Below are 16,509 nucleotides of genomic sequence, written 5' to 3' on the forward strand. Positions count from 1 at the left end.
CTATGTAGCTGTTAGAAAAGATGAAGTTATGAAATTTACATACAAGTGGTACTACACGGAAAGTATCATGTTAAGCAAAATGAGTCAGAAAGAGCGGGATAGACACAGAAAGATTGCATTCATCTGGGGAACATAAAGCAACAAAATGGGAGACTAACACCCAGGAATGGCTGAGATCAGTACCAGGAATTTTGCTTCATGACTTGAAGGCCAGCCACACGTGCTAGGTGAAAAGGAAGCTCAGATAGAGAAGAGAGCACCAAATAAAGGGTGTTGTGAGGACCCTCCCAGGGTGGGAGAAGCATGCTAAAAGTAGTCTATAGACCAAACATGATTGCCACTCAATGCCTCTCTTGCAAAACACAGTACCCAAAAGAAGAGAGAGAGAACAAGGGGGAATGCCCTGCCACAGAGGCAGGGTGGGATGGGGGGGGATGGGGGTGGGAGGGATGCTGGGACCTGTGGTGGTGGAGGATGGGCACTGGTGGAGGGATGGGTACTTGATCATTGTATAACTGAAACCCAAGCACAAAAATTTATAAGTTTATAACTGTACCTCATGGTGTTTCACTAATAAAAAAATAAAAATAAAAAGGCACATAAAAATGCTCTTCATCACTAGTTATCAGGGAGATGCAGATAAAAACAACAATGAGATATCATCTCACATCACAGAGACTAGCACACATCCAAAAGAACAAAAGCAACTGGTGTTGGCGTGGAGTGGGGAGAAAGAGACTCTTCATTGTTGGTGGGAAAGCCAACTACTCCAGCCATTTTGGAAAACGATATGAACGTTTCTCAAAAAACTAGAAATTGAGCTCCCATTTGACCCAGCAATACCACTTCTGGGAATATATCCTGAGGGTGCAAAAAAGCACAGGAGAAATGACATCTGCACCTGAATGTTTTGTAGCACTATTCACAATAGCCAGAATCTGGAAACAACCTGAGTGCCTGAGAACATACGACTGGTTAAAGAAATTCTGGTACATCTATACAATGGAATACTATGCAGTTATTAGAAAAGATGAAGTCATGAAATTTGCTTATAAGTGGATGGTCATGGAGAGTATCATGCTAAGAGAAATAAGTCAGAAAGAGAGGGAAATACATAGAATGACTGCATTCATTTGTGAAAAATATTATAACATGAGAGTAACACCCAAGGCTGGTAGGGACAAGGGTCAAGAAAATTGTTCCATGGTTGGAAGCCTATCTTATGAGCTGGAGGAGAAAACAGCTGGAATAGAGAAGGGATCACAAAGTCAAGGATGGTTGGAGGGATTGCTTGGGATGGCAGATGATTTCTGAAAGTTGATAAAGGACCAAACATGATAGTCTCTCAGTCTCTGTACTGCAAACCATAACACCCATAAGTAGAGAGCGAGTAAGGAGGAAATTGTCTGCCATAGAGTCAGGGAGAGGGGTAGAGTAGGGATACTGGGGACATTGGTGGTGGAAATTGTACACTGGTGAAAGAATGGATGTTCAATCATTGTATGACTGAAACTCAACACATAAGTTTTGTAACTGTAGCTCACAGTGATTCAGTTAAATATAAATAAAGGTGACACGGAATAGGGACATAGGCTTATAAATATAAAAAACTCAATCCTGAGATTTTACTTAGTTACAGCAGGAAAAGGTTAAAACAAGACAGTTCTAAATCATTATTTTATTAGTCATCCAATTTTTATTCCTCATCCTCATATGATAAACTTACAATTCTTAGATTAACTACACATTAAAATGTTGAGTAGCACATAAGTAACATTTCATGTTTGCTCAATAAATGGCGAGTAATATATTTCTTACTTTGTTTATTTGTTTGACGGCCACTCTCACAGGTGTTGCTGGCAGCTCCTGGCTTATGCTCAAAAATCATGCCCACCAGTGTTCAAGATACCATGCAGGAGTGGCTGAACCTTGGCTGTTGCAAGCAAAGTGTGTGCTCCAGTCCTCTGAGGCTACACCTCTCACTTACTACTTAAAAGCATCAGAATTGTGTTCTCATGAAAGATTTTTCTGTTCTCTTCTTCATATTGTACATATTTGATTACGTGTACATTAAGTGTACATATTTGATTAAATTTATATAATCAGAGAAAATAAATAAAAAATTGGAAATTTACTTCCAATAAAATTCTCATACAGTATCATAAAGTGGGTTAAGGAAAAAAAAGGATTAGCAATGAAGCTACTGGGAACAGAGAAGCAAGAGGATGGTGGCAAGAAAGACTAGCTACAAGCCTGGCTGAAAAGGAGCTTCAGAAACAAGTGTTACATCTGAATCTGGGTCTGTGATGTGAGCAAGCCCCAGGGAGCATGGGTGAGGTCAGGGCAGAGGAAAAGCAATGGAAATGGAAACACTTGCACCACGCAGCCCAGAATGTAGGCTGGTAGGAATGCAGTACTATGTCTCCTCCAAGACATCGGGGGCTCGTCTTCACATCTGAGAGAAAGATGCTGTGGCAGATTGAGGTAAAAGGGTATGTCAAACGCTACATCTCAGGATGTTTCTGAGCCAGATTTAAACTTGTGTAGTTTTGCTCTGGAGGGCAGACAACAGAAACTGGGAAACTGATTTGTTCTCTATGTTACTAGGCCCTCAGCTTTTGAAGAATATAAACTTGCAGAATACCTTGTTTTCCAGACACTGTCTTCTACTCAACTCATTCTCCGGCCTATTGTGCTGTTGGATTTTTTTTTAAACATGAATCTAATCATGTCACTTTTTTCTTAAAGTCTCAAGCCTGAGGCTGCAGAGATAGTATGAGGGGTTAAGGCACTTGCATTGCACATTGTGGTCCCTGATTCCACCCCAGCTCTGTTATGATCCCTAGACATACCAGGAGTGATTTCTGAGAAGAGAGCCAGGGGTAAGCCTTGGCTTACTCTGGGTATGTACCTCGGGGTATGCACCACCCTAAATTTTTAGCACTGTAGCACTGACCTCCCGTTGTTCATCGATTTGCTCGAACAGGCCCAGTAATGGCTCCATTGTGAGATTTGCTGTTACTGTGTTTGGCATATTGAATACATCACGGGTAGCTTGCCAGGCTTTGCTGTGTGGGTGAGATATGCTTGGTAGCTTGCCGGGCTCTCCGAGAAGGGCGGAGGAATTGAACCCGGCTCAGCTGGGTCGTAGCATGCAGGGCAAATGCCCTACCACTGTGCTATTGCTCCAGCCCTAAATAAATTTAAAAATAACCCCTAGGGGAAAAGGCAGCTCAGATAGAGAAGGGAGCACCAAATTAAGGGTGTTGGGAGAATCCTCCTAGGATGGGAGATGCATGCTGAAAGTAGACTATAGACCAAACATGATTGCCACTCAATGCCTCTTTTGCAAACCACAGCACCCAAAAGGAGAGAGAGAACAAAAGGGAATGCCCTGTCACAGAGGCAGGGTGGGATGGGGGGTATGGGGGGTGGGAGGGATACTGGGACCCATGGTGGTGGAAAATGGGCACTGGTGGAGGGATGGGTACTCGATCATTGTATAACTGAAACCCAAGCACAAAAATTTGTATGTATACAACTGTACCTCATGGTGTTTCACTAATAAAATTTTTTTAAAAAGCCATTTCAAGCCAATCCCAACTCTTCTCTATGAAGACACTAAGACCTGTAAAATTTAGACCTAGTCAACACAGTACCTCCATGCTCCATCCCTGAGGGTGCCCCCTTCTGCCCACAGTTCCAAGAAGAGTCCTATACTCTCTGGCAAACAGAACATCACAAGTCACCATTTTCTGAGTATTTTTTTTCCAATGACAGTGCACTAAAAATAATAAGTAACACACAATGATTTACAGTTGACATTGTAAAAAAAAATTTAAGCACATGCCATGTATCAATACTTGAACTCCTGTCAAATCCAAAAGGCGCTGCCTCTAGTCTGGGGTAAGTATGAACAGAAGGTGAGTAACAGCACATAACCAAAAGGTTCTCACCATGGGGGCCAATAGATAGGTAGAAGCGAGTAGAGCACTTGCTCATGTGCAGCTAACCCAGGTTCAATTCCTGTCACCCCATATGGTCTTGAGTCTGTCAGAAGTGATTCCTAAGTGAAGAATCAAGAACAAGCCCTGAGATTTACTGGATCACACCTCCCCCACCACCCATCAAAGAAAGAAAGATAAAAAGAAAGCCATGGAAACAGGTTTATCAGGGGTTGCAGGTAGTAAGGAGCCTGTGTTTTTTTCCTACCAATAATAAGGCAAATGCCCTACCGCTGTGCTATGGCTGGAGTGACAGCACAGTGGTAGGGCATTTGCCTTGCGGGCAGCCAGCCTGCTGAGTCGGGTTCGATTCCCCTGCCTCTCTCAGAGAGCCCGGCAGGCTACCAAGAATATCTTGCCCACACGCCAAAGCCTGGCAAGCTACTCATGACATATTCAATACGCCAAACACAGTAACAAGTCTCAAAATTGAGACGTTACTGGACCCGCTCGAACAAATCGATGAACAACAGGAGGACAGTGACAGGGACAGTGACGGTGACCAATAACAAGATGTGTTGACAGGCTGTGACAAGACACAAATGCTAAAGTGTAAAAGACACATCACAAAGGCAAGGTGAGCAGGAAACTTCCTGAAAGTAGAGCATGGAGCAATAATTTCATTGATTTAGGCTGATGTAAAGTGAAATTCATGGCGATGTTGCAAATTTCTTATGATTGACTCTTTTTTTTAACATTATGGATAAAGATAATTAGAGCCTTTTCCTTACTTTTAAGTATCTATTTGAATTACTGAAACATTAATCTATTCTTCCTAAAAAGTGTGAATAAGGAATACAGATATACCTAATACTTATTTCAGACTAATATATTTCAACCTTCTCCTTACTTACAAATGTTATTAGAAATGCAGAAGATAAACAGTCCAGTATCTGCTTCTAGTTTGTGTTTTCTATTCTTTCCTGATAGTTATGCTAACTTAAAATGAATTGTAAACACGGTCACGGTCATGGTCCTCTCGTTGTTCATCGATTTTTCTTGAGCGGGCCCAGTAACATCTCCATCATGAGACTTGTTGTTACTGTGTTTGGCATATTGAATACGTCATTGTAAACAAGAAGATTAAACCATCTTTTATGGCAATGTATACAAGCACAAGCATGCAAAATCTATATTAACAAGAACTGTATATCTTAAGCCAGTGGAAATGTTTCAAAAACAGCTAGGACTGGAGAGATAGCTCAAGAGGATGAGAATAGGCAGGAGGCCTTGATTTGTCCCTGGCACCACATGGTCCTCCAAACTATGAGCTGGGAGGAGCTTCTGGGTGTGTTACAAAAACCAAAAAAAATAATTAAATTAAAAATGAGCAAGAGTCAGACTGCTATTAAATTTTAACTTAAAAAGTGCTGAAGTCTGTTATCCACATACATTTTTTTCTGTTGCTTTTTTCTTAAATGCTTAAAAAATGAAACATGGATTCCTGGGTTACCACTGGGACACCGAATACTCATACAATATGTCACAAACTGCTAGACATTTTATGCTTAAAATGAAAAGTGCGGATAACACTTTATTTTAATGGTATATTAATTAGTTCCAAATTACAATGAAAATCCTATAGCAGTGAATAAAATATGACATCTACATGAATTTGAAATAAATTTATTATGATTAGTATTATCACAATGAATACTAAATGAATTAATAATGATGAAAGACCAAAAGTATTAAAAAGAATGTAATAAAATATTGAGAAGAAACTGAAAGTTTCCAGTCACTTCATTATCAACTGAAAAAAATAGTATAACCATGGGTAACACTATATTTATGTGTATCATTAGTAGCTGGGAATTATCTGACAATAAATAGTAAATGAAAAAATGTGTGGTTCCATTGATTTCTGGTCATATGCAAAAACATATGGAATACAAAACATTAGGAATACAATTATACTGTTAGCCACCAACCAATATAAGATGTCTGCTGGTTTCCCTTCTCTGAAAACAGAACATTCCTTGAACATTTACTAAGCTGAAATGAGCAAAGAAACAATCACAGTTCCTTCATATGAAAAATAATTTTGAGTATTATAAACTCCACTATTAAATCATACCTGGTAAGACTGAAAGTCACACACAAATTTCTAGAAAGAGAAGGATTTCCGTGATATTGGGGAGTCTGCTGGGGGCATCCACACATAATCCATGCAAGTGTCATTCCCCACATTTCTTTAGAGGAGTGGTGATTACTTGGGATTCCTTCCCAAGGTCAGGGACACAGGTGGGCCTTCCGTGACTAAGTGGAGAACTATGAAAAAGTCAGAGACACCTATCTGTTGACAGTGATGTAATTACCTGTTTGCATTCATTTTGTTATTAAGACTTAAGGATCTCAAGCTCCTAGTTAATTTGTCAAATGCTAACAGGAATGCTAAATTGTCCCTCTTCCACTTAACTTCTAGAGTGGGACTTCCTGATGTGATGCTGTGTGTGTTGCTGAGTCTTTTCATGACTGACAACGTATTCACTGCTCGATGTGCATAATGCTTCACCTTTCAATCTTCTCTGGAATAACACTGTCTAGATTCTTTTTTCTCAAGGACTTAATTTCTCAGCTCATTTGGGGATTAAAAATGACAAAAATAAGTTTGTGTTGAGGTATGTATCAACAGACGGATAGATAGAAGCAAGGATGTATGTATGTATGTATATTTATACATATATATGTGTGTGTATGTATATATGTATGGGGTCTCAAAAAGGAATTCTCCAAACCATTGCCAGTGATGCTTCGCCTAGTTATACAGATCTGGCAGCCAATGATTCTGTGAGAATAATGCTGCTAGATCAGAGGTGCCTGGGCCAGTAGGGCTAAACCTGGAGGTACCCGGGAGATCATGTGATGCTAGGGATCAAACTTGGGATCTAAATCATATAAGAAGTGCATGCCAGCTCTTTAAGATATCATTCTGGTCACTATCTATCCATCTAGTGATATACATGAACGTATATGGACACTTTCTCTCCTTTTACTATAATATTTATGACATCAGCAATAGGTTAAATATAGGATTATTGTACATTTTTATCTTGCTAATGAATTAAGTGAAACCATCTGGATATATCACATTATTATTGGTTTTAGGATCATATTAACAAATGTTTACTTTTATTCCCCATTAACAAAAATTTTTAAAAACTTAAGTACTTTATGGGTAATGGTTGCATAGGTTTATATACATATAAAATTAGTGAGCTATACTCCCACAGTTTATCACAGTATTTCTCATCACAGACATATATATCAACAATTCTTTGTTTTAAAATGAGTAACACTCATGCAAAAATATTAAATCTCAACTGACTTTTTGACATCCATTGAGTTGATCATATACATTTAAACCTCTGTCCTTGTTCCTTATAATTAGGAACTTATTGGGTGCAATATGCCAGGGGATTTTACTCTTTTTGGATTTAAAGCCATCAGATACTTAAAATATTTAAGTAGGGTAGGAGCATAAATTTAACAGCTGAAGTACAAGACTAAAGAATGACTTCAATTAGGATTAAAAATGTTCCCACACTTTCACATAAAACTTCCTTCAGCATTTGGCAGACGCCAGTTAAGATATACCAGGAAGAAATGAGAGAACACTTGTTCATAACAGAAAGCTCTAATTAAAACCTAAGCAAGAACTCATATTAATCTAAGAAGCTATTTGCTTAGGTTAATAGGACCAGGTTCATTACCCAAATTCATCCAAGACCAGAGGAAGAATGTATTCAGAGGGGGAGGGAAATGGAGGTGGGGTGTCAATCTGATGAAGTTGTAGTGGCAGAATGTTTGGTGGCGGGGGAGGGGGCGTAGGCGTGGTATGAAAGTTAATATTTTAAAGAAGTCTGCTGTTGCACCCTAAAAAAGTCTTGTAAAACAAAATTATCACATCACAGTAAAAAAATTAAGTAAAACTCTACAAAATCTGCAACGAGAAACTAGTGATTATCTTGGTGTAAGAAAAAAAAATTAAATTTAGGAGAGGGGAGAAGTGGATAACAGATGCAGAACTGGCCTGGCTTAGGGATCATTATGTACTATTAAGGCACTTTATGTTGACACAGGCCAATCAAGGCTTCTCCTAGATTCGTTACCAGAGTGGAGATTGTCCTCATCACAAGACCTTACAATGCCTCCTTAGACCTTCACTATGTGATGTTCAAGGCACAGACTTGATGATTAAAAATCTCTCAACCCCACTCATACACTTTGAAATTGGATGTATCAGAGGTCATCTTTGGCTGGTAGTTTTAAGTTTTCTAGTACAATCTTCCACAGCAGTACTGAGAATGCAAATTACAGTACGTTTATTGTATTAAAATAAAACATATTTGTGAAAGTACTGGATCCAGTTCTCAGCAGAGAGCAGTAAAGGCATCTCTCATCTATCCCCTCTGCACCAACATTTTTTCTGTACCCCTGAGAGTTTCTATAGAGAGCTAGAACCTGGGTCTGAGAGCTGTGATCATATTGTGGAGTATCTGTATTCTAATAATTTTCTGGCAGAGAAGGCAATTAAAAGAGATTTCATCTCTCTTCCCATCCATCACATCTCACCTTTTGTATCACATTTTCATCTTTTATTACCACCGCAAACTTGCTTAAAAAATCCAATGAACTGCTTGCAAAGAGAAATAGAGTGATAAGATTGTCTTCTCTAGGAAAGAAGAGTATAGACAGCACAATTACAGGTAGGCCTGAAAGGTGAAGCATTATATATATGGAGAGACAAAACCTTGTCAATAATGAGGAGACTTGGTAACACTGTAATACAGTGCCACAGAGCATCACATCAAAAGACTCCGCTCTAGAATTTGATAGAAGAGTGACAATTTAATTCATTCCTATTAGCATTTGACAGGTTAACTAGAGAAAATCAAAATAAGGTTATGGAAAAAATTAACAACGATTAATGAAATTGTTTCCAAACTCTTCTTTCTACAGACATATTCAATAGATCATAGAGGCTATATCTCAATAATTCAGAAGAATAAATATGAAACTAGTCAAAATTGAAAAATGGTCAACAAGGTATGTTGGAGAACATTGGGTTTTTCTTGTTCCTCCCCCAGAGATCTTAAGGTTTACTGAGCTACTCAACAGTGCAACTGAGGCACACCCAATTCCATCAAGCACTAATAATCCTATATGCTTTTCTCTTTCCTTTATGTCATTTGCTTGGTTTATTTAGCAAAGTCCTTTTTGTATAGACATAGGAAGAGAGTTTATGCTATGCTATGTAACATGGGAGTTAATTGACTCCAAAATAATATTTATTCCTGGGCATCCATGTTTATTTGACTTAAGCCACAGTTGCCCTTAGTTCCTAGCACTCCAAGAGCAGGGTCCTGATGAGGGACTGGATGGACCCAGGGCAAGCTGTGAGCTACCTTGGCATTGAAATGGGCCAGGCCAAGCTCCATAATACTTAGCTATAAGTTAAGAGCACAGTCATGGACAAACTCTGTCATGACCCAAAAAGAAGTAACTGAATGAGGACCCTGTTGGGGTTAGGAAAGACTAACCTGGCCTGAGGACTGTGATCTGGAATATATAGTGAGATGCCCCCAGGAAGAGCCAAACTTTAAGCTTAATATATGTCTTACTGTGTTCATACAAAATGACATTGCTATAAATAAGAAGTACATTTATTGACTGTTTAAATGGGTTACTAACTGAGAAAAGGAGAAAGAAATGCATCCTGAATGGATCCCGCTCTTGTGCGGATATCCTAGTAAATTGAGTGCTGAACCCTCAGATGAGATTTTGTCCTTCAGTTAATCTCCTGAAGGAGATGCTTTACCTCTCTTTGTGGTTATAATAATGTTTAACCCCACCTATGTACCTATGTATTCCCACCCTTCATGATTTCTATGTAACTTGGCTGTAAGGAGTAAGAGGGAACTAGACTCTAGCAAAAAGATGCTGAGACGAAAGTGACGACTAGACTCTGGGAAAGAGATAAAGATAAGACACCAGGACTAGATACTGGTAACAAGAAAGTTGGGACTAGACACTGAATACTGAAGACTTGATGCTGAGGACTAGAAAGTCAATGACGAGACGTTGAAGATGAGGAGAACTGAGAATTTGAAGACTTTGGGAATAAAAGGAGAACTAGATGATGATGATGACTGGAAGTAGAGGACTATGACACTACGCCAAGATGAGGAAGGATATATAACAAAGGAGAGGACTTTGAGGTGCACAAGGAGACTAGGATGATGGAACTCTGATGACTGGGACTATGATCAAAACTACAACTACAACTGTGCCATGAAGAGAGAGATCGGACTATGCGGGAGAGAGAAATAAACGGACTCCCGACCAGCTTGGGGCCCAGTTCCTGTACCCCCGTTTTCCCCGTCATTTGTCTGCCCCTGCCCATCAACAGGCCTGGGGAGGTGGCTCTAAGTTACCAAACATTTGAGTCCTACGTGAGCTCATCACATCTTTTTTCTTTTATTTGGAAGCTTACAAAGGTACTTAGGTTTTTCCACCTGCAATATCCTAGGCCAGATGCTCAGTCACTTTAAGGGGTTGATGAAAAGACTAATGTCCACCAAACATTTCCCAACTGATCAACCATCCAGAGGTCTTGGGGAGACCTAATTAATGCACAATCTCCCTGCTCCCTGGCTCTGTCAGCAGCTGACAGCAGCTACTGCCCAAATTGTTTCTCACTTTTTAGCTTCCAGCTTCTTCTTTTGGAAGAAGCTTCTCTATTCTTCATGGACTGCCAATGTTTGATCTAAGGATTTAGTATAAAAATCTTCTTCTCCCAAAAATTAACATTTCACTTCAAAGGGAGTCAGGTGCTGACTTAATAAGCTTTTTTTTTTTTGCCACCTTCTTGTTGTCAACATGAAATGAAGGCATTGCAAGAAACCGAGGAGGATCAAAGCTGTTTTCTTCAACTCTTGTGGATTTACAATGGCATACTCAGGACATTTGGATTTCTGGATCTTGGTTTTTGCTGCCATTTACTCCATCAGATTATTATGGAAGGTAGATAATGTGGTCTGGGGGCTGGAAAGATAATACAGCAGGTAAGGCATTTGTCTTGCACATAGTTGACCCAGGTTTGATCACCAGCATCCCATAAGATTCCCCAAGCATCAAGAGTGATCCCTGAGCCCAGGACCTGAGCACTGCTGGGTATGACTCTAAAGCAAAACAAATAGAAAAAAGAAAAAGAAGGAAGGAAGGAAGGAAGGAAGGAAGGAAAAAGGAAGGCAAAAGAAAGAAAAGGAAAGAAAGAAGGAAAGAAAGAAAGAAAGAAGGAAGGAAGGAAGGAAGGAAGGGAAAGAAAGAAAGAAAGAAAGAAAGAAAGAAAGAAAGAAAGAAAGAAAGAGAGAGAGAGAGAGAAAAAGATCTGTCCTGTCGGAAGTGAACTTACAGGCAAGTTACAAGAGTTGGACAACTTGGCTTTGAGTTAGTAGCTTTGTAAATTCACACAAATTACCTACCTGCCTGAATCTCAAGTTCCTTTACTCATGTGAAAATAGAACATACACACATTTAATTATATTGTAATTATATAAATGATTCATAGTCATATGTCACTTAATGACATTTCAGTGATGGACAGCCTTTAGGGCAGTGAACCCAAGAGGCTAAAACTGTAGCTGACTATTCTAGGCAGGTTTGTATAATTTCTCTTTGGGGTATTGGAACCAAGGCAAATTGCTAATGGACCCAGTTCTCATATTGTACCCTGGTTCTCAAGAGCAATACCTAACTATATCTGAGAATTCAGTGTTCAGCCCCCCCCCCATTATATTTCCTGTGAGAAATGCAGATTATGGCCATAAATAAGATGCAAAGAATCAGAATCTGAATGTTATCAAGATTCTCAGGTGATTCTTGGGTGCAACAGAATTAGTGAAGAACTGACTTAGTGACAGGAAATAAAAATAATAATAATTTCTCAAGAAAGTTGACTGCTTTTTCGCAAACAGCTTTCCTTTCTATCTGAAAGTTGACCATTCTTCTTTGGTTTGATATAGTTAGCTATTGGGTGCTTGGCATGTTGTATCTGCAAAATTCAGCATTACTATTCATTTGGGCTGGAGCAATAGCACAGGAGGTAGGGCGTTTGCCTTGCACGCAGCTGACCTGGGTTTGAATCCTCTGTCCCTCTCGAAGAGCCCAGCAAGCTACCAAGAGTATCCCATCTGCATGCAGATCGTGGCAAGCTCCCCATGGCATATTGGATATGCCAAAAACAATTAACAACAAGTCTCACAATGGAGACGTTATTGGTGCCCACTCAAGCAAATTGATGAACAAAGGTAGGACAGTGCTACAGTGCTAACATTGATTTATATAGAAAGAGTTTGAGCATTCTCACAATACCCCAGTAACCAATCACAGGAGCAGTGATTTTGGGTAGCATGCAAACATAAATACTTTTAATATTTTTTGCGCCAAAGATATTAATAACTTCTCTCTCTCTCTCTCTCTCTCTCTCTCTCTCTCTCTCTCTCTCTCTCTCTCTCTAAGGCAAACTGGCATTTTAAGTCCTGGGTACTATTTCAGAACTTTGCTTCATGCTGAAAATGTTAATGCTGATAAATGAAATAATCGGGATGTTAACATTTTTTTCATGACCTAACCCTAAACTTTTCTCCAAATAGTTTCATAGTCTGAAGATAAAGGTCATTATCAGAAACAGGGTGATGAGGACCAATGTTGGTGGTGAAAACTGCAGAAATGGTGGTTTGACATGGTAGTTTTCAATAGGCTTTTCTAGAATACAGTTCTTGAGCTCGAAAAAATGTGAATTTGGGACCAAAGTGACAGTACAGTAGGTAGGGCATATGCCTTGCATGAGGCCAAACTGGGTTCAACTACTGGCATCCCATATGGTTTCCAGAGCACTGCCAGGAGTAATTCCTGAGCACAGAGCCAGGTGTAACCCCTTAGTGCACCCCCCCCCCCCGCCCCTCAATGAGAATTAAAATACTCATTGGTAGCATTGTGAAAAACAAATGAGATATACAAGAGTTCCTAGTACAATGATCAGCAAATAATCAGTGCTCAAGTAATGTTATTTGTTTCATTTTATGTTCATCATTATTCTTACTATTTTTAGTGCCGGTATCCTGTAGCAGCCCATGAAAATTAGGAGAGTTTATTTATTTTATATTTACCCGTTAAAAATAAACACAGAGGTGCCATAATTTCTAAAGAAATGCTAAATACACTTATCCAAACCTATGGAGAATAGAGAATATAGGCTGGAGCGATAGCACAGTGGGTAGGGCGTTTGCCTTGCACGAGGAACCCGGTTAACCTGAGTTCGATCCCCCCACCCCTCTCGGAAAGTCCGGCAACCTACTAAGAGTATCTTCCCCACACAGCAAAGCCTGGCAAGCTACCCCGTGATGTACTCAATATGCCAAACACAGTAACAACAAGTCTCACAATGGAGCCGTTACTGGGCCTGCTGAGCAAACGAATGAACAACAGGAGGACAGTGCTACAGTGCTACAGAGAATATATTTCACTCCTTAGCTATTTTAGGGTATTTTATTTAAAACAGGACCAATGATGGGATTAACAAAGATTTGTTGTGCATGTACTATGTGCCCCGAATCATGATTGACACTGGAGACATGAAACACATAAGTCCAAACCGATGCTTGCCATGGCCAGTTTCAGAATTGAGGTGGGGATTATCTTTCCCCACTATTATTCACGATCACGATCATCCTGTTGTCCATGAATTTCCTCGAGCAGGCACCAGTAACGTCTCCTTCGTCCTAGCCCTGGAGATTTGGAAAGTGCCATATTCAAGACTCTTTCAGGGTGTGTAAACATGCATTTTCTCCTTGCTGTGAGGGAGAAGCCCGGCAGGAGCCCCATGAGCTAAATGCTAGAACAAGTTCATCCGCGCAAAGGCTCCCTTCTTGATGGTGCTTCCATTCCTCTGGCCCGTTGCTGTTTCTAATGCTGCTCCACTTGACTCCTTTGCGGGAACTCCTGCAGACTCGGTTCCCCAAGTCCGTGGCTCGCTGGCCGCTTTCTGGAGCAGGGACTTCGGGCGGTGGCGAAGTGGAGCCTTCCGGAGCCTTCTAAATCCAGAAAGAGATGGGTCCTTTCATGACATCACTTGAGAGACTAGTGAGTCTTGGGAAGGAGGCTTCAGTGGTCTTGACATTTCTGAGGCCCCAATCTCCAGGGGGCGGGGCAGGCCTGAGCTGGCCCAGTCCGTCCTGCCCTGCGCAGGGCCGATTGAGCGAGGACAGCGCCCAGAGGTCCATCGGTGGCCCACTGCATCTCTGTGGGGCCTTCCGGAAAGTCGAAGCAGGGCTCCCTCTGCGCCACACACCGGCCCCCTGCGCCCCTACAGGGGGCTTTCCTGTCCGCCGGGCGTGTGCGCACGGGGCTGAAGGAACCCTCCGCAGCTCACCCACGTGGGGGGATGGAACCCAGACACGGGGACCTGCGTGCCCGGAAAGTGCCCCCGAGGACCCGCAGGCGGGGAGCAGCCGGCGCCCGCGGGCCGACTCACCTGTTCTTGTAGTAGTAGTGCTGGCCCAGCACCTGGGCCCGCGCCTGCAAACGGGCCAGCGTGGCCATGGCCTCGGCGGCGGCGGCTGCTCCGCGCGAGTGTTGCCCTCGGTCTCCAAGGCGACCGGGCGCTACCACGCCGCGCGCCGCGGGTGGGGCCGGCGTCGCGCGCCCGCGACTCCGCTCGCGCTCTGGCTCACGGCGGCCCCGCGCAGTCGGGGCGGCCCAGGGGCGGCGGCGGGCCACGGGGCGCGGGGCTGGCCGGAGCCCCCCCGGCGCTGGGTCGCGGGGCGCGGCGGCCGGCGCGCGGGGCCGCCCCCGGCGGGGGCCGCGCGTGGAGGCGCCGCGCGCGCTTCCGGTTCCGCCTCCCGCCCGCTTCCGGGGCCGCCGCGCAACATGCTGGTGCGCCGGGCCGGGCGGTGGCGGGCGCCGTGCTAGTGGCGAGTGTGCTCGGGCCGGGGCCTCGAGGCCGGCGCCAGGGGTCGTTAATGTTCGGGGCTGCCGGGCGCTCAGCGATCGGAGCTCCAGCCGCCGGGAACAGCTGGTGAGGCTGGCGGCCCGCGGGGGTGGGAGCGCCGGCCCTGGGGAGCTGGAGTGATGGGGAGGAGAGGCTGGGGGTCTCCGGAGGGATGGGCGATCCCGAGAGCCTCGGGTCCCCTCGCCCTGGGTCCCAGCGAGAGGCTGCTGGAGGAAGGCGTGCAATGTGTGCAGCGTCTGGCCCGGCTGCACCCGGTCAGGGCTGGCCGAGAGTCCTTTCCTTGAGGGTGCCAGCCCCGAGCCCACTCGCAGCCCCTGCACCTCAACAACTCTGTCCCTGCCTCAGGGGTGACAGGGACCAGAGAAGGAAGACTGCCCCCATCCAGGCCTCCTTCCACAACTCCCTTTCCTGGATTCACCTTGTTAGACCTGGTCTTTTAAGGTCCAAGGGCATAAATGTGTTAGGGAAGCTGAGTAGTGAGTAGAATTGGGCCCCCCCCCCCCCCCCCCGTCTCTTTTTATTAACCTTTCCAAGTCCGGCATCTTGTATCTGTCAGTGCATTTGGCCACACCTCCTGGACCAAGGGAGAAGTGTGTGGGTGTGCCCTGAAAATATCCAAGACGGGACTGGGGGGCGGGGGGGTGGGCGTGTTAGGGGTGCTGTAGTACCTGTCCCCTACCCGTCCCTTCTACCCAATGCTTCTTCACACTATTTGTATTGTCTAGACTCTAAAGAGAGCGTTTATGGAAGCGGGCACACATTCTTTCCCCCCAGAACAGCCCCTGTGACAGCTCAGCCATGCCTGACCCCTAGGATAGCAGCTGTGTTGGAGATTGTCTCCTTTCTGATACCTGCTGATTGGCCCAGAATCGCAAGACACATAGCACGCTCTCCTGCAAGGCACTGGTTTGGGGGGTTTTAATAGCAGTCTCACTTCTGGTGCCTGACCTGTTGGTTCCCCAGGGCCCTGGTCCTGCAACTAAACGTAGTACAAGCTGTGAAACAAATCAGCAAAAGAGCCAGATCAGTACTCTGGAATTGTGGCTACAAGCCAGTTCTGCAGCAGAAGAGAACTCGAGGAAGTCTAGATGTCTCTGATCTCCAAGAATTTCATTTGCTGAACTCACTGAATCACTGACAGGTGCAAGAAACTCTTCTTGCCTGGTGCCTTTTGAGTGGAACCAAGTCAATCTAGAGATCATTTCATAATGAATGAACCTACAGGAAGAATCCTTTTATTTTTTAAAACTTTTTGTTTTTTAGGGGCCACTCTCAGCTGGGCTCAGTGTTTACTCCTGGCTCTGAGTTCAGGTATGGCTCCTGGTGGACTCACTGGACCGTAAGTGTCCAGCTGGTTGGAAATGCACTTTTCTCCTTGGTGGAGAGTCTGGCTTACTTAACTCTGAAAGCTAATTCCCAGGAACATGTGAGGCAACCAGTTTTCACGTGCTTTTCTCACTTGCTACTTGCAGATTCTCTTCTGAGGTGATT

The 16,509-nt window shown here is 43.3% G+C and overlaps 2 protein-coding genes across 4 annotated transcripts in view; one reads left to right on the forward strand and one right to left on the reverse strand.

Annotated features, from left to right (window-relative positions):
• Nucleotides 1–14,616, reverse strand: part of SPATA17 (spermatogenesis associated 17) — a 183,784-nt gene extending 169,168 nt beyond the window's left edge. The window contains exon 1 of the mRNA XM_056110766.1: nucleotides 14,542–14,616. Coding sequence (XP_055966741.1) covers nucleotides 14,542–14,609 — 68 coding nt within the window. The 5' untranslated portion in view covers nucleotides 14,610–14,616. The remainder of the gene's footprint in view (nucleotides 1–14,541) is intronic.
• Nucleotides 14,617–14,896: 280 nt separating this feature from the next.
• Nucleotides 14,897–16,509, forward strand: part of GPATCH2 (G-patch domain containing 2) — a 159,069-nt gene continuing 157,456 nt past the window's right edge. For 2 of the 3 annotated variants that reach the window (XM_056110827.1, XM_056110828.1), the window contains exon 1: nucleotides 14,897–15,084. In XM_056110827.1, coding sequence (XP_055966802.1) covers nucleotides 15,029–15,084 — 56 coding nt within the window. In that variant the 5' untranslated portion in view covers nucleotides 14,897–15,028. The remainder of the gene's footprint in view (nucleotides 15,085–16,509) is intronic. The other variant, XM_056110829.1, reaches the window with a different exon arrangement.

Source organism: Sorex fumeus, unplaced genomic scaffold, assembly GCF_029834395.1.
Source record: "Sorex fumeus unplaced genomic scaffold, SorFum_2.1 ptg000010l, whole genome shotgun sequence".
Taxonomy (NCBI): domain Eukaryota; kingdom Metazoa; phylum Chordata; class Mammalia; order Eulipotyphla; family Soricidae; genus Sorex; species Sorex fumeus.